At 57.3% G+C, this 26,486-nt stretch overlaps 1 protein-coding gene and 1 pseudogene across 10 annotated transcripts in view; both read left to right on the top strand.

The window, feature by feature from the left end:
• ELN (elastin) overlaps window positions 1-18,342 on the top strand; it is a 31,502-nt gene extending 13,160 nt beyond the window's left edge. For 2 of the 10 annotated variants that reach the window (XM_053893938.1, XM_053893933.1), the window contains 24 exons: window positions 567-638; window positions 968-997; window positions 1,434-1,505; window positions 2,005-2,046; window positions 2,457-2,516; window positions 2,808-2,855; window positions 4,415-4,504; window positions 4,588-4,647; window positions 5,219-5,398; window positions 6,350-6,403; window positions 6,939-7,067; window positions 7,261-7,323; window positions 7,697-7,783; window positions 8,640-8,696; window positions 9,708-9,815; window positions 9,899-9,958; window positions 10,494-10,619; window positions 11,279-11,317; window positions 12,748-12,801; window positions 13,151-13,210; window positions 13,466-13,543; window positions 14,135-14,173; window positions 14,811-14,855; window positions 17,305-18,342. In XM_053893938.1, coding sequence (XP_053749913.1) covers window positions 567-638; window positions 968-997; window positions 1,434-1,505; window positions 2,005-2,046; window positions 2,457-2,516; window positions 2,808-2,855; window positions 4,415-4,504; window positions 4,588-4,647; window positions 5,219-5,398; window positions 6,350-6,403; window positions 6,939-7,067; window positions 7,261-7,323; window positions 7,697-7,783; window positions 8,640-8,696; window positions 9,708-9,815; window positions 9,899-9,958; window positions 10,494-10,619; window positions 11,279-11,317; window positions 12,748-12,801; window positions 13,151-13,210; window positions 13,466-13,543; window positions 14,135-14,173; window positions 14,811-14,855; window positions 17,305-17,348 — 1,697 coding nt within the window. In that variant the 3' untranslated portion in view covers window positions 17,349-18,342. The remainder of the gene's footprint in view (window positions 1-566; window positions 639-967; window positions 998-1,433; window positions 1,506-2,004; window positions 2,047-2,456; window positions 2,517-2,807; window positions 2,856-4,414; window positions 4,505-4,587; window positions 4,648-5,218; window positions 5,399-6,349; window positions 6,404-6,938; window positions 7,068-7,260; window positions 7,324-7,696; window positions 7,784-8,639; window positions 8,697-9,707; window positions 9,816-9,898; window positions 9,959-10,493; window positions 10,620-11,278; window positions 11,318-12,747; window positions 12,802-13,150; window positions 13,211-13,465; window positions 13,544-14,134; window positions 14,174-14,810; window positions 14,856-17,304) is intronic. The other 8 variants (XM_053893941.1, XM_053893939.1, XM_053893942.1 and 5 more) reach the window with 6 other exon arrangements.
• Window positions 17,742-18,342, top strand: LOC128774716 (WAS/WASL-interacting protein family member 3-like; annotated as a pseudogene).
• Window positions 18,343-26,486: the final 8,144 nt, after the last annotated feature.

Raw genomic sequence — 26,486 nt, 5'->3', positions numbered from 1 at the left:
TGCCAGGGCCTGGCCACCCCACCCAACATGTGACCTCCTGAATTCCCCCAAAAGCCCAAATTCAGCCTGCTCGGAGGGATTTGCTGACAGAGTGGCCCTCCCCCTGTCCCTCCGGCTGAGGTGGCCCAGCCCCAGTGGAGACATGAGTGGTAGAACCACCAGATGCTGGCAAACAGAGAGTTCCCAGCCACGGCAGATGGCCACTTCCTGTTTGGTGTGGCCGCACCTCCAGCGAGAGCCCCCGAGGGGCGCAGGCTTGCTGCCTCGAGCAGGGTTTAACTCTCTGCCTTCTCTGGGGACGATGTGCTGCTTGGCTGGAAATTAACTCCAATAACTGAGGCGCGGGCTCAAGAGGCTAGGAAATGGGGTGCAAACTCAGGTCTTCTGACCTTGGGTCAGACGGGGAAGGAGAGTCACCACCCCCACGTGCCCCTATCACCACCTGAGCCGTGCCTGTCGCTGACAGTCAGCACAGAAGGTCAGCTGTGTGACCCGAGGGAGGTGTGGGTGTCTGCGAGGCCTGCCTTCCCACCCTCACCGCCAGCTCCCTCCCTTTGCCCCCATAGGAGCTCGGTTCCCGGGTGTGGGGGTGCTCCCCGGGGTTCCCACCGGAACAGGAGTCAAGGCCAAGACCCCAGGTATGCGGCCAGCGGTCTGGGAGCCCATGGTGGGAATCTCCACCCACCCTCAGGCCTCTCCGGCCAGGAGTGGGGGTGGGGAGGGGGACCCTGGGCTCAGGGCCCTCTGGACGGGCACCTCCTGGGCTCCAGTCCTGGTACAACTGGCCAAGATGGGTAGCACTCCTCTCAGAAATCCCACAGTGTGTGTGAGGGCAGCCTGGAACGGGGGATCTGGGCAGAACTGGCCGTGCTCTGGTCAGCCCGCCCCTCAGTGCCTCCTGGCCCCGGTTACTGGTCCCCATGGCGTCAGGGCCCCAGTGACGGCTCCTTGTCATTGGTCGTTGCAGGCGGAGGCGGAGCTTTTGCTGGAATCCCAGGTGAGGCCAAACTGGGTGTCCCCAGGTGGGCGGGCAGGCCAGCAGAGGAACCAGCCAGGCAGGGAGGGGCGGGGCCACCCAGAATCCCCTGGAGGCCTGTCCACTTTCCCTCATGCCTCCTGCCCCAGGCCTCGGACGGACTTCGGCACAGCACGCTGCTCCCCCCACCCAACCCCTCTGTCCAAGCAGCAGCCAGATGAGCCCAGAAACCCCACCAGTCTGTGCCAAATGCTGTGAGAGCTGCAGGCCCCAACTCATGGCTCGAGCCCCAGGAGGGAGAGCGCCCGGCAGTTTCCCGGGAGGAAGTGACCCAGCACTGAGCCGACCACTGATCAGCTGCTCCCACGGAGCAGAAAGTCAAGTGTGAGGCTGAGGGCTGAGCAGGCCTGCTGGCCCACATTGCTGGGACCTGAGTCTGCTCTCCTTGTTCCCGCAGGAGTTGGACCCTTTGGGGGCCAGCAGCCTGGAGTCCCGCTGGGGTACCCCATCAAGGCTCCCAAGCTGCCAGGTAAGTCAGAAGGACGATTCAAGAGGTGCCACTCACTGGGCCTCACTCACATGCACACATATGTTTACACACGTGCACACGTGGGCACAGGTACAGAGACCCATAGCCCTGATGGGAAGCGATCTGTGTTGATGGAAAGAAACACCCTCCGATGGAAAGACGCCTCCGATGTCAGCCCCCACCCCCGCAATCAGCTCAGACAATGAGATGGTTCCTGTTGGGAGGTTACTAATCAGGAAGATACTAGGATTCTAAGGCCATGGCAGGCCCTGGATCTGTGGGGGGAGCGCTGTTCCATCATTCCCTGGAGCAGGGATCCCTTTCCCTCCTCCAGCGAGGGCATCTGCACTCCCGAGAGCCTCTGCGCAGGACCTTTGGTGCGCGTAGGGAGGTCTCAGGCCTCAGTACCTGTGGGGGTAGGTCCGTCTACCCAGGCAGTGGGGGCCCAGCACAGGACTGCCATGGAGCAGCCCCTAAGCCCACCCTGCCCTCTCTTCAGGTGGCTACGGACTGCCCTACAGCACTGGGAAACTGCCCTATGGTGAGTAAGACCCTCCTAAACGGATGGGCTTGTAGTGCTTTCCAGCCGTAGGGTCTTAGCAAGGACCTATTCCACTAGGAGAGCAGCCACCTGGGGATGGAACAAAGTCTTGGAAAGGGAATTCCCTAACAAGGGAACACAGATCTTGGACTCAGGCAGCCTGGTTCTCAATTCTGGTCCTCACACTTAGCCCCAGGCCTTGGGTAAACCAGTTTCTTCCCTGAGCCTCAGTATTTTCATCTGTAAAACGGGAAGAAGCATCCCACACGCATTTGAATCTGTTTTAACTCTGGCTGGGAGTGATAGGGTGGAGACTCCGGGCAGCCTGACCCCTGAAGGGCAGGGCAGGGCAGGGAGGGCAGCCACAGTGAGATCTGTACAGATGCCCACTGAGCCTCTCTGTTTCACAGGCTATGGGCCAGGAGGAGTGGCTGGCGCTGCGGGCAAGGCTGGGTACCCAACAGGGACAGGTAAGGAATCTCACCCAACTGTCAGCTCAAGGGGCACTAGTCACCCAGGCTCCGGAGCCGCAGGGCTGGCCAGGGCCTCTCGAGAATGCAGGCCAGCCCACCGTGCATCCAGACCCCAGTCTGAGCCTGGAGAAGATTCTCAGGTGGGGGCAGTTCCGTCAGCCTCTGCTTGCTGTGAAGTCCCTCACCCACACCCACACATGAAAGGATTGGCTCTCGTGGGGCTGGAACGGGTGGGCTCAGAGACACAAGGGCAGTTTTCAGAGTCTCTCTCTCCTTCCCCTTCCCTAGGGGTTGGCCCCCAGGCTGCAGCAGCGGCAGCTAAAGCAGCTAAGTTTGGTGAGTGCCCCTGCCAGCCCCCAGCCCCCAGCCGTCCAGCCCCCCACCCCTATTATCACTGGGAGCCTGCCTCACAGAGAACAAACAAAGGCAGCCTCTGACCCACCATTTATCCAGTGTTTTCAATATCATCCATTCTCCCATCCATCCATCCATCCATCCATCCATCAATCCTTCCTTCTTTCCATCACTCCATCCTTCCATCTATCCATTCTTCCTTCCATCCCTTCATCCATCCATTATCCATTCATCCCTCCTTCCATCTATCCATTCCTCCTCCCATCTATCCATCAATCCTTCCTTCTTCCCATCCCTTCATCCATCCACCCATCCATCCATCCATCCATCCATCCATCCATCCCCCATCTGTCTCCCCTCCATTCCTCACTCCATCCCTCCCTCCTTCATCTATCCATCCCTCCCTGTCTCCACCAATCCCTTCCTTCTCCCATCCCTCCATCCTGCATCTCTCCATCCATCCATCCACCCATCCATCCATCCCTCCCTCTCCCCTTCTCTCCCTCCCTCTATCTATTTCAGAGACCAGGGTCAACTAAGAGCCCTGCTGGAAAATGCAGGCACTGTGGTGGGAGTCAAGAAGAGGGAGACATTATATCTACCTGGGGAAAATCAGGAAGGCTTCTCAGGGAAAATCATGTGTGATTCTGGAGTTTACCATGTGGTGAATATAGGAAGGAGAAGCCCAGGCAGAGGGGATGGGTTTCTATGGTGGTTGGAATGATCATTTTTGGTGGTGCATACTTGAGCATTTAAACAATGTTGTTGTTCACTATCAAGTTAATGTGTGCTATACAACGTCCAACCCGCTCAAGTCAGTGATGCTTTGACTAGCAAAGGTGGCAAGGCCTTCCCTGCGCCCGTGTAGTGGGCAGAGTGAACATTTACGCCCCTGCCCCAGATCATCCCCCAGTTCAGAATCAGTCTACTGGGACTGAAGCCCTTGGCTTCATCTCTAGTTCCCGGGGGAGCCCTTCCTGTACCGAGATGGGACAGAGGACATCTCCCCACTGGCCCAAGGTGGGAGGATGGGGGGGAGGGGCAGAGTACTGAGCGGGAGGCCTGCTCCCTGGAGGCCCCGCAGACCCTCCCTCTAGGCCCCCAAGGCTGGAGGGGATGGCTGGAATGTGGGAGCAGGAGAGTGGGACAGAGGGGGGCTGCCAGAGCCAGGCAGCCAGGCGCTTGGATTACAAACTTGGCCGAGGCTTTGGAACACAGGGAGAGGAAGCCTTGAACATTCCTACAGGGGCCCCTCTGGCCCGGGGAGCGGCCGCTTGTGGTTTCTCAGTATGTGGCAGTGATCAGGATGGGATTTGTCTGAAAACATACAAGTCCCTTAATGAGCGTGTTGAAATGGACACTTTGGGGGTGAGTCAAGGAACAGTCGGGTGGGGGCCTTCTCCAGCAGGCCCATCCGGAGATGCCTGGGCCTCGTTCCCAGTGGAGATTGTGCTGGTTACAATGCCGGCATCCAAGGAGCCTTCCTGCCGGGGCCTCCCGGGGGCGGGGCCCTGGGAGCCACATCACTGTCCCCATCCCGGCAGGTGCTGGAGCCGGGGTTCTCCCTGGTGTTGGAGGTGGCGGCATTCCTGGTGCGGCCGGCGCAATTCCTGGGATTGGAGGCATCGCAGGTAGCGTCTGTACCGCTGGGGGGTGGGGGTGTCCTTGAGAGGGTCCCCGGGAAAGGGCCTCACCCTCTGTGACTGTCTCTCAGGGGCAGGGACTCCTGCTGCTGCTGCTGCTGCTAAAGCCGCCGCTAAGGCAGCTAAATTCGGTGAGTGCCCTGAGCAGGCCCGGGGCCCCAGCCTGCCCCCAGACCCTCCATCTGCATGGGCCTTGCACAGCCCAGCCCTACAAGACCTCCATCCATCTATGGCAGCCTCTAGCCCCCACCCCCGCCCCCGCCCCAAACATGCGATGGCCCTACCTCCTTGCCTTTGCCTGTTCTGGCCACTCTGCCCAGAAGGCCATTACTTTCCACTGATTGGCCCAGCTGGTGGCGGGTGAGGGGGCTCCCACGGAGCCTCTGGCTTCTCCCTTCCTACCTTCAGGGCTGCCCGCACCTGCCGCACCCACTGCCTGGGCGCCCAGCGGAGAGACCTGACTCTACTTTAGACACAGATCGGGCTCTTCCCGTCCACCGATCCAAACCCGCAGAGCTCTGTGCAGGTTCCGTCTGCCTCCCCTTCTCTCCGATGGGTTGGATCCACGCAGGGGCAAGGCCAGCCTGCCTGGGATCTGCACTCAGGGCCTGCCTCTCCCACAGATCACCAGAGCCATGCCCTTGGGGGCCCTCTGAGATTCCCACAGGGTCCGGCCAGGAAAACAATCTTTTCCTCCCACAGGAGCTGCCGGAGCTGTGGTGCCTGGTGGGCCAGGCTTTGTCCCGGGAGTTGGAGTCCCAGGTGTTGGGGTCCCAGGTGTTGGCGTTCCAGGTGTTGGGGTCCCAGGTGTTGGCGTTCCAGGTGTTGGCGTTCCAGGTGTTGGGGTCCCAGGTGTTGGAGTCCCAGGTGTTGGAGTCCCAGGTACTGGGGGCCCGGGGAATTGTGGGTTGACTAGGTGAGCTGGGCTGTGTGTGCGTGCATATGCGCGCGGGTAAGAGAGAAATATTGAAACTGTTGCTAAGACTTTCAGATTCCCCCCAATACCTCACGCATCTATCCTCTTCTCTTCATACGACTGCCCATGCCTCACCTTCTCCTCCTTGGGCTGTAACAACCTCCTAATTAGTCACTGCCAGCGTCATCTTCTCTAATTCATCCTCTGGCTGTCAGTGTGCTCCTGGAGGCAGTGGCCATTTCTTTTTCATCTCTGTGTTCCCAGCCCTTAGCTGAATAAGTGCTCAGTAAATGGTGGGTAAGTGGATGGATGGATGGATGGATGGATGGACAGACACTTGGGTATGTAGGTGAATGGCAAGTGAGTAGGTGAGTAGACAAGTTGATGGATGAGGGAACGGGTAGATGAAGGGACAGAACAAGGATATGTAGATATATGGATGACTAGACACATGGGTAAAATGATGGATGGATAGATGACGCAGGGATGGAAGGACAGATGGAAGGGCAGATGGGGCCCTAGATAAGTGGCTAGAAAGATGGATGGCTGGATAGATGGGTGCCTGGATCATGCATGATGGATGGATAAGCACATGGTTCAGTGAGCAAATGACTAGATGGGTGTGTGGAAGGCAAATGCAAAATGAATGATTGGATGGATAGATGAATGGCCAGATAGGCGGATGAGTGAATAAGTGGATGGATAGGTAGGTGCACAGAGGGACAGAGAGATAAGTCGTTGAGCGGGTGGACTGAAGTCCAAGGATAGCCAAACAAATGGACAGACACGTGGGTAGGTCGATGGGTGGACGAACGGGTGGTTAAGTAGACAGATGGTCAGAGGAGTAAATACGGATATGCATGGGTGAACGGATAGGTAGAACTTTGAGTCATTTGTGTCCCCCTTGGCCTCTCCAGGAGCTGTGTCACCAGCTGCAGCCGCTAAAGCAGCCGCCAAAGCAGCCAAATACGGTGAGCGCTGTGTGGCTAGCTCTGCCCCATCCTGTTCTGGCCAGAGAAGGGGAGTGACTTACCCAAGGTCACATCACAAGCCACTGACAAGAGCTGGGACTTGGAACTGTTGGGCCCCAGGGCAATGTCTCCTCTGGTCGTCTCCCACCATGAGGCCATGGGGCTGAGTGATGGGAGAGTCCCAGTACGGCCTTCCCAGTGGAGACCACGTCCCTGAGCCTCCCTGCCCTGGCCGGGGCCCTCTCAGAGGAGCCCAAGCCTGACTGGGGATACGGGACCTGCCCACAATCTCTCTATAGCCGACAAAGGGGCCCTTCAGAGAAGACAGTGGTTGGAGAGTAGAGGGGGCAGGGTGTCCGTAAATGCTCCCCGCAGGAGGCTGGCAGGAGGCCCGTGCATTCTATGGTTTCCGGTCCTTCATTCATCAGACTTGGGAGAGGTTTGCGTCGTCTTTCCGGCTGACCGGCACCCCCCAGAGCCCTCCCCAGCCTCCCTCACTGACATGCTTTTCCACCCAACTCTCTTCCCTCTGCAGGGGCCAGAGTGGGAGTGGGAGTTGGAGGCATTCCCACTTTCGGGATCGGCGCCGGGGGCTTTCCTGGTTACGGTGTCGGAGCTGGAGTGGGCGCTGTCCCTGGAGCTGTCCCTGGAGCTGACCTTTCCGGTGAGCCTTAGTTCCATCTGGGGAAACTTCTCTTTTGTAGGGCTGGCGGTGGGGGGGGGGGGGGGAGAGGCAGGGGGGCACAAGGGAGCGTAGACTGGGCTTCAACGCGCGCGAGGACGGCCTCCAGCAACTTTGGGTATGAGCACTGCTCGCCCAGCCCCACTGAGATGCCCCAAACTTTCTTTCTTCGCAGCAGCCGCTGCCCAGGCAGCAGCCGCAGCTCAGGCAGCAGCAGCCGCCAAGGCAGCCAAGTACGGTAAGTGCCCCTGCCCTGCCTGTCCCCACACCCAGGGCGGTGCCCTCCCCTCCTGCTCACCCCAGCCCTGCTCTCCCCTGGGGCCCAGGCTCCAAGCTCAGAGCAGTTCTCCAGCGAGAGGGCAGAGCAACCCCACCCTCAGGCCCCTGGGGCTGAATGGCCTGGGTCAAGGTCAGGAGTCCCCCGACCCCATCTTCCGAAGCCACTCTGACCTCTTCTGCCCTTTTCAGTTGCTCACCACTATGGTTATCAGCCCCGCTTCTCAGCTGTACCCCACATCAGCCAGGTGGAGGTGCCCATGCAGCCATTCTGTTCCCCACTCCACCGTCTCCCCTTCCCTCTCCCAGGAGCCTGACGCTCTTTGCTCTTCCAGGTGCTGGAGGGGTCGGAGGCTTGGGCGGGCTGGTGCCAGGCATCGGAGACGGAGTAGCAGGCGTGCCAGGCGTAGGAGGGGTGCCAGGTGAGCTGCGTCCCCAACCCAGAGGAGGGGTGGCTCTGTCTCACGAAAGGAGCCCTGGAGTTGACCGGGTCAAGTACATCACTTTGCAGATGGCAAGACTTCACGGAGCCCAGGGGTGGGGAGGGGAGAGGGCGAATTCCCCTTTGGAGGGAAGACCCTCCAGGGGACCCCAGCTTGCCGGGGTGGGGGGGGCTCGGGAAGTCAGCCGTCATCCAGCTAGATGGCTGAGCTGTGCTCTGCCAGGGCTGGATGGCCTCCTTCACTCCAGGGCCTTTCTGGTTCCTGATCAGGCGGGAAGGTCTATACCACCGTTGGGCTCACGTCCTCGGTGGCTTTTCCCCACCAGATTTCTCTTCTGTGTGTCTTCTTTCCGGGAGAAAATTTCCCTTCTGAGTTTCCCCCTAAGAAATGGGCTGTTTCCTCCCATTTGGGATACGGGCACTGTTAGGAATTTCTCTTTTTTTTTTTTCTTCTTCTTTTTTTTTTAAATAAACACCACCATCAGCAGAAAGCTGCACAAGCCTTCTAGAGGATGAGGAGAGGGTCTGTGCTTCAATTCATCAGCTTTGGGCTCCGGTCTGCCATAGCCAGAGCTAAAATGTCACAGTCCCAGGGCCGCTTCCCAGGGAAGGGACGTGCCTAGGTTGACCAGTGGGCCATCCTCGGAGTGGGACGCAGGCCGACTCCATGTGCTTCCCTCTCTGTCTGCAGGGGCAAGGAGGCAGCGTGGGGAGGGTCTGCTGGGGGAGGGGACATTTCCCTATGGGTGGTCTTTCCAAAATCGGGGAAGGGGAAGGGAGGATGTGGGGAGGGGTGCCAGGGACTGCCCCCTGATCCCTGTTCTTCACCCCTCCAGGAGTGGGGACCCCGGCCGCCGCAGCCGCCAAAGCCGCTGCCAAAGCCGCCCAGTTTGGTAAGTGTCCCCCCCCAACCCCCCATTCTGGAGCACGGCTCTCTCATGTTCCCTGTTCTAGGGTCTAGCGGCGCCACTCCCCCCAAGGAGGCAAGTGCCCTCGGGCTGTCACATCCTGGGCTTTCTCACAATCGTTGGCTTATCTGACCACTTTTAGGGGTGTGGGTGAAGTCCTGATCAGGAAAGCAAAGTGAGAGCGGGCCCTGGTGAGCCCTCCGGGACCGGGCTCCCCATCCTTCCCAAAGCCCTCGCCGCCTCCGAGTCCAGCCGGGGCCTGCCCCCCTCGGCACCTCACGCTGGGCTCACTGGACTCCCATCTCCTTGAGCTATGGCCGGTATTTCTGGCTCCCTGACCAGCACCTTCCTGAATATGCCAAACCACAGCAGCCCTTCTAGATTCCCATCTGTAAGCCAGGCCCTGGGCCAGGGCGGGGGCAAAGAGGCAATTTGGGGACCTGCAGATATCAAGGTTCAGACCACGCAACTCAGCACTGTCTAGGCCAGAGAACATCTCAACGTCGGGGCTGCTGACCCCCAAACTCACATATGACAAACAACCCCTTTTATACAAAGCTGCTGTTTGCGGAGGCAATCCTTACACCGACTTTGTGAAGTTGGTACTACCGTTCCCATTTTACCGATGTGGAAACTGAGGTTCTGAGAGCTTAAGAGACACGTCCACATTCACACAGCCAAATGGCGGCGGAGCTGAGCTGTGAGCCCGGGTCTACCTGTCTTGCAGAGTTCCCTTTGCTGTGTAACCGCCTCCATCACCCCCAGAAGTCTCAAAGGGGCCCCTGTCCTCCAAAGGTTAAGAGCTCCTGATCCCACACATGTCTCATTTTAGGAATGAGGAAATTCAGGCCCATCAAGGGAGAGTAACTTGTCCAAGGTCATACAGCAAGCCTGTGTCTGGGCTGGGACAAGATCTCAAGGCTCTGGACTTCCAGCCTGCAGCTCTGTCTTCCTTGGTCAGGACTTGGTTAAGAATTAGCTCTTCCGTTCTTGCAGGTTTAGGCCCTGGAATCGGCGTGGCTCCCGGCGTGGCTCCCGGCGTGGCTCCCGGCGTGGCTCCCGGCATTGGCCCCGGCATTGGCATTGGCCCTGGTGGTGTTACAGGTGAGCTACTGAGTAAGAGGGCCTGAGGGACCTCTGAATCCTCCATGGGTGCCATCTCTGAACCCCCCTCCCTCCCCCTGCAGGAGTGGGGACCCCAGATGCAGCCAAAGCCGCTGCTAAAGCGGCCGCCAAAGCCCAGTACCGTGAGTGCCCTGCCACCTTTCTCCCCTCACCCCTGCGAGCCTGGGGCTGGCCCAGTGTGACCCAAGCCACGATATGCAGCCTCAGCACCAGAGGGGTTGGAAGCATAGACTGGGCCTGAGGGAGACCTGGGTTCAAGCCCTGGGTCCCACACTAGCGAAGCAACCTCCGAGTTTCCTGTCCTTATATGGGACACACGGGTGCCGACGGCAAATGTTGCAGATGGTTGTCAGAAGTGAGTTAATCCAAGAGGGAAGGAGCCGGTAGGGGGTGGGGAATCAGGCTAGAAAGGACGGTGGTGTCCACAGCCACCGTCTGGCCCTGAATGCCAGACTGGGAGAGGCTGGACTTGGTGGTCAGTGGGAGTTTTAGGAAGACCATTCCTGGTAGGAGTACAGAGGGCAGGTAAAGGGCAAGGAGACCCCTGCATGGGTCTGGGCCCCCCCCTTGGGGCCTGACTCGGCTTCCTGGGTGGGACACCCCCAGGGGCGCATGCTCCCTACCTGCTGCCACCGCACCCCTGCCCATCTCCCCCAGGGGCTGCAGCTGGGCTTCCTGCTGGTGTTCCTGGCTTTGGAGTTGGTGCCGGCGTTCCTGGCTTTGGAGTTGGTGCTGGCGTTCCTGGCTTTGGAGTTGGCGTTGGCGTTCCTGGCTTTGGGGCAGGTGCGGGTGAGGGGCCTTCTAGGGGCTGGGCGGAAACTGCCCCCTGAGCTCGGAGGAGGGAGACCTCTCTTCCTGGCCACACACTCCCGGGAGCCTTACTCAGGGGATCGTAGTAAATTCCCCATCAGGTCCTCCTGAGCAGTCAGAGACGACTAGGCTAACAGATGGGGGGCAGGCCAGGCAAAGGGAGTGCCCCCAGGCTGCTAGATTTCAGAGTTTCTGCCTGCTCAGTAGAGGAGTGACAGGGTTCCGAAGTGAAAAGGAGCCCACAACCCAGGAAAGGAGGGTGGAGGTCCCTGGGGTCAGCGGGCATGAGTGGGCCAGTCTGGCTCCCATTCAGCAGTGCACTGTGGCAAGAGGGCCACTAGGACCTCCAGTTCTTCACCTAGCCCCTGCTCTGCGTCCAGCCTCAGGCAGGTCACACTGGAAGAAGGAGGCACAGTTCAGCCTCCAAGCAGCCCCAGACCAGACTGGCAGTGGCACGGTTAGATCCCGGAGCTCTGTACCTGTCAGGGTGAGCTCCGGGCCGGGAGTCTCTGTTCCAGGGCTTTGAGACGAACGATGAAGGCTGATGAAGTCAGGGAGGGCTGCCTGGAGGAGGCAGAACTTCTGGGCACAGAGCTCAGCTGCTGACCAGCCCTCTTTTCCTTTTCCCCCAGTCCCTGGATCCCTGGCTGCCGCTAAAGCAGCCAAATATGGTGAGTGCGCCCTGCCCACTGCCCACCCCCCTTGGGTGGCTTGCTAGCCGTCCTATCAGCCCTGAGAACACCTGGTCACCCCTCGCTCCTCCACGGGGCCAGGGCCCGGGGCCCGGAGCTTGCAGCGCACGGCTGGGATGGTCAGGGTGGAAAAAGGCAGTTTCTAGGACACATTAATGATGGTTCAGTAGACCTGGCTCCTGCCCCCTAAATGCCTATCATGCTTCCAGCTCCGGGACGACTTGAAACGCCCCTCACATTTCCAAACCCCCTCCTCCTCCCCGCCCCCCCTCCCCCCCCCCTCCCCCCGCCGGTGGCGGTTCCTTGATGAGGACCATGGTCCCTAAGGCCCTTCTGGCCCTGACAGTTTCATGGGACCCGAGGCCAGGGGCCCCGCCTACTGTCGGCCGGGCAGCTCCTGCCTCCTCTCCAGCACAGCCAGGACACCTCGTCTAGGCTCACCTCCCGCCTGCCTCGCTGTCAGCATGACTGTGCCTGCCACGAGCCTGGAGGACGTGGCAGCCCGCCTGGACAGACCCACATTGTCTGTGGCCCCCGCATTCCTGGCCTCCTAGGAGCCGGACTCGGCCTCTGCCAAGGAACCGCCAACCGGCCCCGGCCAGTCCGCTTGGGGCCCGTTTCCACTTCGGAAAATCCCGGCTTCCTTGGCCCCCACCCCACCCCCCACGGGCCTGGTGGCCCACAGGCCCCTCTCCTGTTCCTTGCCGGCTGCTGGCCTGCCTGAGTCTAACAGACGTTGCCAGGGAAACAAAGCAGTTAAGGGCGCTGGCTCCCATTTCTTGCCCGCGGAAACTTGAGGACGCCGCGTAGCCTCTGCCGGGCCTCAATTTTCTCATCTGCACAATGGGGACGATAATAGTGCCTGCCTGCCCTGTCGCAATGAATAATAAGCGGGCCACCGCATGCAAAGCACAGAGAACCGTGACTGTTGCGTAGGCGTTCCCTGGCCATACGCAGCAGCTCCGTACTGGACGGAGGTTCAGAACTCAGAGTACGTCCGCTCCCCAAACACCTGTAGTGTGAGTGGGGTAAGGATCATCATCCCTGTTAGGGAGATGGGGCTCTGGGGGTCAGAGAGGCGACAGCTATAGTGAGAAAGCAGAATTTGAACACAGGATCGGCAGGACCCGAGACGCGCGTCTTCTGCCCTCCGCAGCTCGTAGCCACCGCTGTGGCCACCTGTGGCTCCCAACACCAGCTGTCTGGGAAGGAGACAAAATGGGTGGGCCAAGGCTCAAAGGGGTCCCCCCCTTGCCCGATTGGTCAGGACAGAGCCAGGACCCATACCGAGGCTCCTTCCGCTGGGTCACGTGACTTTGGCCACCCGTCTGCTCTGCCTAGCATCCCCGGGGCAGGGAGACCTCGTCCTGCAGAAACTGGGGTGCTGACTTTCCATCATCTCTCCACAGGAGCTGCAGGGGTGGGGGCTCTTGGCGGAGTAGGTGTCCCAGGCGGTGTGGTAGGTGAGTCAAAAGCCCAGGACAGGTGGGACGCCTGGGTGGCTCAGTCGGTTAAGTGTCCGACTTCGGCTCAGGTCATGATCTCACCGTTTGCGAGTTCGAGCCCCGCGTCGGGCTCTGTGCCAACAGCTTAGAGCCCGGAGCCTGCTTCGAATTCTGTGTCTCCCTCTCTCTCTGCTCTTCCCCCACTCATGCTCTGTCTCTCTCTCTCTCTCTCTCCTTCAAAACTAAATAGAAACATTAAAAAATAAATAAATAAATAAATAAATAAATAAAGCCCAGGAAAGGCTGGGCAGGGAGGAATGCTGACCAGTGGAGCGTCCCTCACTCTGAGCTCCTCCTGTGTCCCCAGGAGCCGGACCTGCTGCCTCAGCTGCTGCTGCCAAAGCCGCTGCCAAAGCTGCCCAGTTTGGTGAGTGCTGGTTGGAGGTGGGGGTGGCCCCCAGGCCCTGGGGTTTGGGGCGGGGAGGCCTCTGACCGTGCACCATGGAGCACAGAGTCCCTGACCTGCCCCCGGGGCCCTCAGAGGCATCGTCTCCCCAGGGCCCAGCCCTTCGAGGCCCCAGGAGCTCAGGCTCCACGTGGGTCCAAGGATGAGAACCCCACTGTCTGCAGACAGACCAGCTATTCCCACCATCGGGATTTGAACATGCGGCTCTCTCCACAGGCCTCGGGGGAGCCGGAGCCCTGGGAGTTGGGGGGCTCGGAGCCGGCGGAGCCATCCCAGGGGTTGGGGGCTTTGGAGGTGAGTGGCTACTCTGGAATCAGAGCGTTCATGGGTCGTGTGTGTGTGTGTGTGTGTGCGTGTGTGTGTATGAGAGAGAGACACGCAGAGACTGACCTTCTTTCCCACCCCACGCACCTGCCTCAGGCTGGCCTGCAGCATTTGGGGGACCTTCAGCAAACACCCTCTTGCAGTTGGGCGCCCCCTCCCCTCCCTCTCTTCCATCAGCCTCCCAGACCACTTTAAGTGGGAGTACATCAAGACAATGATGGTTGTGCCCATTTTCCAGAGAAGGAAAGCAAAGTCAGGAGGGAATTTTTTTTCCCCCAAAATCTCTGCCACCGTGGCGGGCCTCGTGTTGACATTTCCCTCTTCCGTGGGTCATCCGTTGTGTCCCCCTATCCGAGCCGGCCTGAATCTCGTCCTGCGTGCTCCAGCCTGGACACACAGGAAGAGCTTACTAAAGACTTTTGGGAAGAGGGATGGATAAGGGAGGGCGGCAGGGCGGATGAGTCGGCGGGCAGATGGTAAGTGGGGCGAGCAGGTCAGGAGGGGACATGACTCGGGGAGGGCCCTGCTGTTCCTGAGCCCACATACCCCGTGTCTCCCCAGGTGTGTCCCCAGCTGCAGCTGCTAAAGCGGCCAAATACGGTGAGTTTCTCTCCTGCCCTCTCCTCTGCCCAGGTGTGAGGTTGCTTCGCACCCCACCCCACCCCTGTCCCCTGTCCCCACCCCAACTCAGGCCTCAGTCCTGCTCACAATAGCCCTGAAGGCCTGTTCTTGCCCCCAGAACCCAGAGAGGGTGCTCGGCACCCCTTAAATCGTGTGTGGTCCTAACCCCTGTCCACCTGCAGGTGCCACTGGCCTTGGAGGTGTCCTAGGGGCCACCAGGCCATTCCCAGTTGGAGGCAGGGGCCATCCATCTCTCTGTGAAATCCTCAGCTCTGCCCAGGGCCTAGAGGAGGCCTGTCTGGATAGCGGCCGGGGGACAAAGACACGGTGGGGGGGGTGGGGGGGCGGGGAGAGAGAGAGAGAGAGAGAGGGAGGATAGTCCAGGAAAGGGAACATCCTGGGCAAAGGGGCAGGCCTCAGGGTCAGGGGGTACACTGTGGGTGACAGACACCAGGCTGATGAGCTGGGGCTACGGGGCTGGAGACAAGGTTTGTAAAGAAAGCTGCTCAGCCAGTGAGGGGCACGCAGGGGGAGGGGGTGGTCCTGGGCAGAGAGGCAGTAGGCCAAGCGGCTGGAGCAGGGCCTGCCCTACACCAACCTCAAACCCCTCCCACAGGAGTTGCGGCAAGACCGGGCTTTGGACTGTCTCCCATTTACCCAGGTACACCCAGCCTCCCTGTCCCCGGGCCCCTTCCTGTCAACTCCCCCACGCCATCTGCTCAGAAGGGCCAGGCCCGGGGGGCAGACCCATGACCTCCATCACACGAAACAGGGCCTCCCCTCAGTCCTCTCCACCTCCCTTGCGAGGGCCAGGGAGCATCAGCTTTTCCAAAGCCCCGTGTCCCAGATGAGGCAAACTGAGGTTCAGACAGTGGGAGGGACTCGTCCAAGGTCACACACCGAGGGAGGCAGAGCCCCGGGCTCCTGACACCCAGGCTCAGAACTTGGCCCTCTCGGGTGGGGCCCACACTGTCCGGAAAGGCTTGGCGGGCTCCCCCGAAGCAGACATACTCACAGCCCCTCTCCCTGCCCCACAGGTGGTGGAGCTGGGGGCCTGGGAATTGGCAGTGAGTCTGCAATAAGGAGGAGCCCCGCTTCAGGCGGGGCCCTAGTTACTTTCATGGAGTCGGGGTACAATACTATAGTGGCCACGGCCTCGGGCTGGCCCTCTGATGCCAAGAAAATTCAGCCCTGGGATGTAAGAATGGGGGCAGTGATCCCATTCCTGGGGCTCCCAGCCTGGCATTTGATGGGACACCAGGAGGGAGACAGAGACCTGGCCAACCCCCCACTCCCACCCCACCCCGTCTCTGGTGTGACTGGAGAGACGGACAAGGTCCCAGAGAAAAGGAAAGGAAGTGTGTAAGGGGAGAAACAAGGTCCGTTCAAGTAGGTGGTCAGGGAGGCCAAAGCCCAGGGCATGTTAGATGGGGCAGTCAGCATGGCCAGGGTCTGACTCAGGGCGGGGGCGCCCTCCTAGCTGCTCAGACCTCCACAGGTGGGATGCCATCCACAAGGAGCATAACTGGACAGCACAGGTCAGGCTGGTGGGACTGAAGGGCAGGCTGGGGGCAGGAAGGCCTTCAGAACCTCCTGAGACAGGGTGGAGGCCTGGTACAACGTAAGGTTCTAGGAGAAGCAGGAAAGCCTGGCCCCCTCCCCAACCCCCACCCTCCCCTCCACAGGCAAACCTCCCAAGCCCTTTGGAGGGGCCCTGGGAGCCCTAGGATACCAAGGTGAGTAGAGACTCAGCCCCTGGGGACAGGGCAGAGTAGGGAGGGGAAGACAGAGGCAGGGGGCTGGGGTCCATCAGCCTAGGAGAGGGGAGCACATTTGGACTAGACCTAGCAGGGTATGGAGAGGCTGGGGGGAGCTGGACGCCCACCCCCCATCCCTGCGTCTACCTCCGACATGCACACTCAGAGCTAAGAGTGGGCCCGGATCCCCCGGGCTCACCCCAAGCCAGCCCTGGCAGTTTTTCGCTCCCTGCTGCCCACTCCCACCCGGAGGAGCCAAGGAAAAGAGAAGGGATGTGGGGAAGGGAAGAACTCGGAGGAACAGGGAAGGAAAGAGAGAAAGCGGGACAATAGACCCTAGAGTCAGGGAATTTGAGGGGTGGGTGGGGGACCCAAGGTGCCCCTAGCTGGGCAGGATGTACAGAGGCCATCACCCGGCCCAGAGCCACACCCTCGCTCAAAGATGCAGTCGTGCCTCTGGGAGTGCGGGGGGCGGTCATGATCAGCACCCCCAAAGGCACCTCCCAGCAGTGCCCAAAGGAGACCCAGAGAAGCCCAGCTCCACTCCCGTGTGCGTTCAGGCTGCACATTCCCCTGCATCCCCACTACACAGAGGAGGCAGCTGAGGCCAGGGCAGGAAGAGGCAGAGGCGAGACCAGCCTGACCCTGTCCAGGGTACCCAGCTCTCCGTCAGGCACTATTTGATGCCTGTGGCCCTGTCACACTGTTTTCTAAGCCCCCAGTGTGAGCTTCACAGAGGGAAGCCTGTCCTGGTCCCGCTCGGCTGCCCGCTGCCACCAGGTGGCGGTAGGAGCCACGTCGAGCTCCAGGCCCTACTGGCAGACCGTGGGTGCCTCAGTGGCTTAAAACAAGGCTTGCCCATCAGTCGGTCCCCTGGAGGGGGCAGGAGTCCTGAGTGTGTGTCCCAGCTCAGCCGCTACGAGTTCTCCCTTTCTCTGAGCCTGTTCATCTGATGCACCCTCATGTTTAGGAGGACCGTCTCCTCCAGACTCTGTCAGCTGTCCCTTCCCCTCCTTTCCCTTATGGGGACTGCTCAGAGCTGCTGGCTAAAGGCTTCTCAAATACAGTAGACTCAGAAGATAGAGACCTGGTCCGGGCCAGGTCCCTTCCCCTCTCTGAGTCTTGATTGCATCACTATCCCTGCTCCCACCCAGCTGCCCACAAGGAGTTTGTGCAATGTGATGGCTCAGAGTCTGGCGGGAGGTGGCGGCCAGACTGCTCATGGCTTTGGAGCCTCTGTTCCCCATTTCGGTGATGTGGGTGTAAGAACAGCTCGGAGCTGGTCCGAGTGGGCAGGGGCTTGAGCGGGACCCAGAGGGGGCCGGACGGTCACGCGTGCCTCCTCCCACCCAGGTGGGGCCTGCCTGGGGAAATCCTGTGGCCGGAAGAGAAAGTGAGCTTCCCAGGACCGCTGACTCGCGACCTCATCAACGTTGGTGCTACTGCTTGGTGGAGAATGTAAACCCCTCGTGATCCCTCCCCCACTCCCCTTCCCCAGTCCCCACCCCGGGAGGGGACAGGCCAGGCTGGGTGGCCTCGGGAATCCACAAAGCAAGGACACAAGAGTGGTGGCCAGGTGGGCCCCAGGAAGCCCCTTACTTCAGAGGCCAGGGGCGGGTGGGCTTGGCCCCCTGCCCCCACCCCCTTCCCACCCAGGAGCTCCCCCCTCCATATGCTCTCCATCTCCAGGGGAACTTGGTGCTACGTGCTGGTGCTCTCATCTTCCTGGGGGGGGAGGGAGGAGGGAAGGGCAGCCCCTCGGGGACCCCCTCCCCGGGGCTCCTCTGAAGATGGTGCAGACACTTCCTGGGCAGCCCCATCTCCCCCTGCCCACCAGAACCTCTCCCCCCACCTCGGCTGCGGTCCAGTTGGTACCCAAGCACCAAAAGCCTCAAGCTGGATTCGGTCATACCACCTCTTGGCCCCCTCGTCTCCCACCTATTCCCTGTGACTGGGACCCCTTCGGATGGGAACACCCCGCCCCCGCCCCCCGCCATCGGGAATAGCCCTCTTGCTCTTGTGGAAACCATCCACCCGTCTGTCCATCCGTCCATCCATCCTTGTCCCCAGTTGAGCGCCCCGCACCACTAGCTGGCTGGGCGCCCCCACCGTCAACCTGGTTAACCTGTCCCGGCGGCCTGTGCCCTGCCTCCACCCCTCCACACCCCACCCCACCCCCCTACGATGGGGCCTGAGCACCCAGGGTGTGAGGAGCTGTGCCAGCTGGGGCAGCAGGAATCTCCTCCCCAACCTGGGTCCCCCCCATGCAGTACTGTAACCCCCAGCCCTCCCTGGAGCCACTGTATTTCAGAGCATTTCCCGCCCCTGCCCCGCCCATCTCTTTGTGTCTCGCTGTGATAGATCAATAAATATTTTATTTTTTGTCCTGGATATTTGGGGACTGTTTTTGATTGTTGATGCTCTCTTGGTTTTATTTGCGTGGTTAATTAAAAAACAATTTTTTTTTTTTTTTTCCTGATCTGGGGAGCTATATCCCCAGCAGAAAATTCATTTTAATCACTTGGGTATAACCCCGGATGAAACATATTTTTTTTCCTTTAAATAAGAAAAGAGAATTAACTGCTTCAGAAAAGCCTAATAAGTGAAAACCTTTTGAAGGAAACGGTATCATGGCCTCCTCTGTACGGTCTCATCTGCCCCAGGGACGGAAGGAACTTCCACTCTTCGAAGTGTATTTGGGAGTGCTATTTACCAAAATCACCTGCCCTTGGCTCCTGGCAGATCCATCCTTCTCCATCTTCAATCTGCCTTTTAATAATAAAGCCCCTTTATAGGGGAAGCATGGCCAGCCGGCCCCACACATGCCCACTCCCGGAGGTCTCCCCTGAGGAGGTGGCTCACCCACCCAGCCACACCTTCCCCAGGCCTCCCCTTTAGGCCCAAGAGCTGGAGCACAGGGCCTAGTGGGTGGCCTCCAGATGCTGAGGGTGCAGCCGAAGGGGTGGAGAAAACAAAAATGACCCGGTGTCCAGACCAAACCCTCGGCCTTGGTGAACAGCCATGCAGACAAGGGAGATACGGCCCCACCTAAGAAAAACCAGAAGCGTTTCCCTCTGAAACATCCCCTCAAAGGAAGAGCCATTCACCCACACGGCCCACGGGAACACGCCCACGTGGAGCCCACAACTCCCCTTTGGAGCACGCCCTGCGTGTCAGATTCCAGAATCTCCTCCCCAAACCACCAATTCCACGTCCCAGGGCCCACATGGCTTCAGGCCTCCCTCCGTCCGTCCTAGAGCCAACCGCCTGGCCAGTGGGCATACCCCTAGGTCAGAAGGGTGGCGAGGGAGCTGTCTGTTGGGAGTGTGGTTGTCTGTGCGAGCAGTGCCAGGAGGAGGTCGGATGGAAAGAGAAGGCGGTGGGGTGATGCTCTGGGAGGATGTCCCAGAGGACAGAGGAGCGCAAAAAGCAATTCAGCAGGAAGAGCAGGGAGGAGGGTCAGGACAGCTGGAGTGCCTGGAGGGAGCGGGGAGGGGGAGGAAAGGGGGGAGGGGTGGGTTCATGGAGACCCACAAGGGGACCGCTGTGACAGTCCGTGAGGGATGACACAGCTCACCCAAGAGTGGCGACAAAGGAGACTCACTCACTCACTCACTCACTCACTTACTCGTTCAACAAAAATATCCCTTGCTGGGGTGCCTGGGTAGCTCAGTTGACTAGTCGTCCCACTGGCCTCAGGTCATGGTCTCGTGATTTGTGGGTTCAAGCCCCATATCAGACTCTGCGCTGGGTGTGGAGCCTACTTGGGATTTCCCTCTCCCCCCATCCCAATAAACACACAAATAAATAACTTTAAAACAAAAAAATCTCAATATCCCTTGCCGGTCCCCTCTCCACTCTCTGGCCTCTGAAAGTCTGCCAGTCCCAGCATTCAGCCCATCAGTCTCCCTGCTTTGGTTTCTCATAGTTGATGGCTTTAAACACCACCCCTGCACTGGCGACTCCCAGAGTGACACCTTCAGCACAGATCTCTCCCCTGGGCTCCGGACTAACACACCCAACTCTTAACACGTCCACCTGGGAGTCCCATGGACACCCCGCTGGAGCCCAGTCCCCCCACCTTCCAAAGCCTGCCCCCTCCCGCCTTGCCCACCTAGATGGCAGCTCGGGTGGCTCTCTGGTAGTCAGGCCAGCAGCTTCGCAGCCATCTGGGACCCCTCTCTCCTCACACCCCTCACAGCATCCTTTGGGTGGCCTCCAGGGGTGGCGTCCTGGTCCCCCAGGAGCTCTTGCCCCAGTTACTGACACAGCTTCCTAACTGAGCTCCCTGACGCCCCCCAGCCTTCTCTCCACGCAGCAGCCAAAACAATCCTTTTAAAACATACGTCAAGACAAGTCAAGCACCTGCTCAAAATCCTGCCATGGCTCCCGGCTTACTCAGGGCCGAAGCCAGAGACCTTTTGATGGCCGAGGAGTCCCCACAGGAGTGTCCCGGCTGTTCTGACCACGCGCCCTGCTACCTGACCCTCTGCCAGGCCATGCACTTACCCTGGCTCTCTCTCTCCCTTGTAGGGAGCAGCCCCCCGTCCCCCCACCCCCACCCCGCAGGCCTCTACATCTGCTGTCTCTCCTGCCCAGAGCGTTCTTCCCTCTGCTGTCAACGTGCTTGGCTCCCTCGCCTCCCTCAGTGACTCCAGTGTCACCTTCTCAGAAGGTCCTCCTCAGTCTCTGTTTCTAACATTACAAACGGTATCCTCCTCCCTCACCTGTCCCTGCCTTTTCTCCAGAGCACCCGTCGCCATGTGACAGACCATGTATTTGACTTCTTTTGTTCACTACCTGACTCCACACACCAGCGTGTTAACTCCCTGAGGATACACACTGGTTTTTCTTTTAACGTTTATTTATTTATGTTTGAGAGACAGAGAAAGCCAGAGCGCGAGCAGGGGAGGGGCAGAGAGAGAGGGAGACACAGAATCCGAAGCAGGCTCCAGGCTCTGAGCTGTCAGCACAGCCCCGGACGCGGGGCTTGAATCCTAGAACTGTGAGATCATGACCTGAGCCGAAGTCGGACGCTCAACAGACCGAGGCACCCAGGTGCCCCTTAAGCACTGTTTTCAGAACAAAATACAGGAGCACCTGGGTGACTCAGTTAAGCGACCGACTCTTGATTTCAGCTCAGGTCATGATCTCGTGGTTCATGAGGTCGAGCCCCTGCGTGGGGCTCTGCACTGACACCATGGAGCCTGCTTGGGATTCTGTCTCTCCCCCTCTCTCTGTCCCTCCCCCGCTTGCGCTCTTCATCAAAAAATAAATCCATAAACTTAAAAAAGAACAAAATACATAAACTCCTTGCTTTCATTAGTTATACACCCAGGTAGAGAGATGGCAAGTGAAGGTGTCGGGCTGATCATAGCCCCAAAGACATCCAGGTCCTAATCCCTGGACCCTTGTGAATATCACCGCCTTCCTCTGCTCAGGCTGCCATGGCCAAGTACTACAGACTAAGTGGCCTAAACAGCAGGTTTTTCTCACGGTTCTGGAGACCAGAAGTCCAAGATCAAGGTGCCGGCAGGGCTGGCTTCTTCTGAGACCTCTCTCTTTGTTTGTTCTCCTCCCTGTGTCTTCACATGGTGTTCACTCTGGGCCTATGTGTTCGTGATCGCCTCTTCTCATAAGGACACCAGTCAGATTGGATCAGAGCCCATTCTAATAACCTCATTTCAACCTAATTGCCTCTTGAAAGGCTCTATCTCCAAATGCAGTCACATTCTGAGGTACTGGGGGTAGGACTTCAACATAAGAATTTTGCAGAGATATAATTCAGCCCATGACATTTACCTTATATGCAAAAAAGAGTCTTTGCAGATGTGATTCAGTTAAGGGTCATGAAGTGGACAGATTACCCTGGTTGGCCCTAAATGCCATCACTAGTATCCTAGGGGCGCCTGGGTGGCTCAGTCAGTTAAGCATCCGACTTCGGCTCAGGTCATGATCTCACAGTTTGTGGGTTCAAGCCCCAGGTTGGGCTCTGAGCAGACAGCTTGGAGCCTGAAGCCCGCCTCTTTTTTTTTTTTTTTTTTTTATGTTTATTTATTTCTGAGACAGAGAGAGACAGAGAATGAGTGGGGGAGGGGCAGAGAGAGAGGGAGACACAGAATCCGAAGCAGGCTCCAGGCTCTGAGCTGTCAGCCCAGAGCCCGACGCAGGGCTCGAACTCACAAACCATGAGACCATGAACTGAGCCGAAGTCAGATGCTCAACTGACTGAGCCACCCAGGCGTCCCTGGAGTCCACTTCTGATTCTGTGTCTCCCTCTCGCTCTGCCCCTCCCCTGCTTGCTCTCTGTCTCTCCCTCTCTCAAAAATAAATAAACATTAAAAAAAATTATTTTAAGTATCCTTATAAGAATTTAGACAAACTGTATGCCAATAAATTGGACAACCCAGAGGAAATATATAAATTTCTAAAAACACACAACAAAAGCAAGACTGAATCACGAATAAATAGAAAATGTGAAAAGACTAATAACAAGTAAGGAGATTGAATCAGTCGTCAAAATTCTCCCAACAAAGAAAAGCCCAAGACCAGATGGCTTCACTGGTAAATTCTACCAAACATTTAAAGAATTAACACCTATCCTCCGAAACTCTCCCTCCCAAAAAAAAAGCTGAAGAGGAGGGAGCATTTCCAAGTTTATTCTAAGAGGCCAGCATTGCCCTGGCACCAAAACCAGACAAAAACACTACAAGAAGTGGGGCACCTGGGTGGCTCAGTCGGTTAAGCGTCTGACTTCAGCTCAGGTCATGATCTCGCGGTTCGTGAGTTCAAGCCCCATGTCAGGCTCTGTGCTGACAGCTCGGAGCCTGGAGCCTGCTTCAGATTCTGAGTCTCCCTCTGTCTCTGCCCCTCACCTGCTCATGCTCCATCTCTCTCTCTCTCTCTCTCAAAAATAAATAAACATAAAATTTTTTTTTTTTTAATTAGAACTACCATAGGATCCAGCATTCCCACCTCTGGATATAGATCCAAAAGAACTGAAATCAGGGACTCAGATATTGCACACCCATGGTCATGGCCGCATTATTCACAACAGCCAAGAGGCGGAAGCAACCCTGAAATCCATCGACGGATGAGTGGATAAAAACACGTGTATATCTATACAACGGAATATTATTCAGTCTGCAACATGGATGAGACTGGAGAGCATGATGCTACATGAAATAAGCCTGTCACAAGACAAATACTGTATGATTCCACTCACACGAGGTATCTAAAGCGGTCTAATTCCTAGAAACAGGAGGTAGAATGGTGGTCCCCGGGGACTCGGCGAGAGGGGGAGGACCCCGCCCCCACCATGCTGCTGTTTAACGGTTACAGAGTTTCAGATTTATAAAAGTTTTGGAGATCTGTTTCGCAACAGCTTGACTAACTTAGCACTACTGAAAGGCACACTTAAAAATGGCGAGGACGGTAAATTTATATTATGTGGGGGTTCTTGCTGCAATTTAGAACAGAAGAAGCTGGAAGAGGAAGGGAACTGATTCTCCTCTAGAGCCTCCAGAGGGAGCGCAGCCTTTGCTTTGGGCTCAGTGAAACTGATTTCGGACTTCTGGTCTCCAGCACTGTGAGAACATTAATTTCTGTTGTTTTAAGCCACCGAGTTTGTGGTAATTTGCTACTGGCGGCCCCAGGAAATTGGAAATAAAGGATTAATTCTAATGTCGGGTGAATCCCTGCCATGAGGATTAAAGGCCAGGACAGGGGGGTGCCTGGCTGGCTTAGCACAAAGAGCATGTGACTCTTGATTTCAGGGTTGTGAGTTCGAGCTCCACGTTGGGTGTAGAGATTAGTAAAAAAAATAATAAACTTTAAAAATTTTTTCTTAAAACTTTTTTTAGGGGCACCTGGGTGACTCAGTTGGTCGAGTATCTGACATCGGCTCAGATCATGATCTCACGGTTTTATGAGTTCAGGCCCCGCGTCAGGCTCTGTGCTGACAGCTCAGAGCCTGGAGACTGCTTCAGATTCTGTGTCTCCTTCTCTCTCTGTCCACCCCTAATTGGCCTCTGTCTCTCTCGCTCTCAAAAATAAACAAACATTTAAAAAAAAATTTTTTTTAATAAAAGCCGAGAGAGAAGATACTGACAAAGAATGTTAGGTTCGGGATGGCTGGGGACACCTGACCTCCAGTCAAAGTCCCCGTGATTTGTAAGCACATGCTTGGGAAGTTAGGACTGCAGAAGAGGTGCCTGTGGTTAAAAAAAAGTGAGCAAGGGGAGAAGAAATAAAAGCAAAGAAGTAGCCAGGGGCTAAGTCCTGTGAAGGCGGAAGTAAGGGCTTTGGGTTTAAAAGCAGTATGTTCGGAGGCTCTGAAGGTGAAGGGGCTATCGCACCCAGCTAGACCAGAGCGGAGGGAGCAGTGGTGGAATTCTGGACATATTTTGTGCAGAAAGTCAAGAGCATTTGCTGATGGATCAGGTGCATGGAACAGGAGGACAGAGTGAGAGAAAGCCACCTGCAAGTTTTGGCCTGAACGGCTAGATGATGGCAGTGTCACTTACTGAGATGAGAAACACCCACAGAAAAGCAGATCCAGGCACAAATCAAGAGCTCTGGCCTGGACACATGAAGTGTGAGGTGCCCATTTACCGTCAAAGTGGAGGTGCCACTTTGGGCTGACGCTTGGGTCCTTATGTCTCGCGGTTCAAAGACAGGACAGGGAGTCACCAAGCCACGTGTCTGGGTGAGGTCACCCAGAGTGGGTGAGAAGGGGACAGACTGTGTCTGACCACAGGGATCCCGTGATGCCAGCTCTTTTTGTCCCCAAGCTAGGACAGTCCAAGCTCTGGCCCCTGCCCTGGGTGACAGTCTTGGGCTCATCCTGTGACAGTGTCTCCATGGAGTCTCTTGTTTGTCGTCAGCTTGTGTTCAGCCAGGCACCAATTTAGCAAGTTTGGACAAATCCTAATCACTGCCCTGGAGTAAATATGCCTTTCCCACTGGGCTCCTGACACCTCATCTAGAAAATCTTTATCACGAACCCCATAAGTAAAATATTTTTGAGCAAACATCACATATATATTTGCCATTCGGATGGCAAACAGGCACCTAAAACATAACACATCCGAGCCAGAGCTCTTAATTTGTTCCCAAATAATCTATGTTCATTACATAACCATGCAAAAGCAGAGTTATCTAAACTCATCTAAAGATGAGATAAACAGGGGCATCTGGGTGGCTCAGTCAGTTAAGCACCTGACTCTTGGTTTCAGCTCAGGTCATGATCTCACAGTTTCATGAGCTCAAGCCCCGCATCAGGCTCTGTGCTGGCATCTTGGAGCTTGCTTGGGATTCTCTCTCTCTGCCCCTCCCCCACTCACACTGTCTCTGTCTTTATCAAATAAATAAACAAGTAAACTTTTAAAAAATAAAGATGAGAGAAACAATATTTGAACAACTATAATATTTAAAAGTACAAAATCCCTCTTTTTGTTTTCAGTTAAAAAAAAAATTAATACCTTCTTTTTTTTTTTTTTTTTATTTATTTTTGGGACAGAGAGAGACAGAGCATGAACGGGGGAGGGGCAGAGAGAGAGGGAGACACAGAATCGGAAACAGGCTCCAGGCTCCGAGCCATCAGCCCAGAGCCTGACGCGGGGCTCGAACTCACAGACCGTGAGATCGTGACCTGGCTGAAGTCGGACGCTTAACCGACTGCGCCACCCAGGCGCCCCAAAAATTAATACCTTCTAATGAGCAATGCTATTGAGTTTGTCAGATCTGTTGAGCCAGTCACTGCTGTCACTGGGAACAGGGGCTGACCAGTGTTAGCATCGTCTTCAATCTCTGCTTTCTTTTCAGGAATCTTTTGCAGCCACGAGTCCATTCTGTGAGCATTAGTTTTGTTAAAACCACTCAGCTAACAAGGCACAGGTCGACTCTGTACTGTGGCCTTCTCACACCAATCTAAATATTAAGTATTTTTAAAAGCCCAGCTTCTTTCTTATCTGAAATTAAAATTCTAATATTTTCTTCCCTCCCCCAGGTAACTGTTTAGCAAGGGGGGGGGGGGGGGGGGCGAGCGCCCTTGCCTTGCAGGCCATTGACTGCGGGCCCTGGCTAGAAGAGTCCTACACAGACGTGACTATCTATAGTCCAAGTCTGGCCAGCTCTGTCCCTTTGTTCCCTGGGCGCACCTGGCATGTTGCTCAAGCTCTCCGCTCACCGCTTCTCGGCAATGGGATGCAGTGCGAGGATGGGGCTAAAGGGACAAAGGGTCGCGCCCCCTCCCCCAGGTCCAGTATTCTACGATTCTCCACTTCTAGGCAGCGCGGTCCACCTTTTCAGGGCTCGACTGGGGGCCTGCGCTTTGGGGACGGCCCAACTACTCCGGCCACTTCGCTCAGCCCAAACCCTGTTTCAGCTGCGTCCTCTCCTGCACCCCCTGCAGGGCGGCGCCAGCTCCAGGTCTCCAGCCCTGGGAAGAGCAAACCCCTGAGCACATCTGTCGCAGCCGGCAGAGGTTCACTCCTCCCCAGACCCTCCTCCTTTAGCCCCCTGCCTAGCCGGTG

Source organism: Panthera pardus, unplaced genomic scaffold (genome assembly GCF_024362965.1).
Source record: "Panthera pardus isolate Hobbes unplaced genomic scaffold, ASM2436296v1 HiC_scaffold_4, whole genome shotgun sequence".
Lineage (NCBI taxonomy): Eukaryota > Metazoa > Chordata > Mammalia > Carnivora > Felidae > Panthera > Panthera pardus.
Note: the sequence above shows the minus strand (reverse complement) of the source record. Positions and strands in the feature narration are given on the sequence as shown.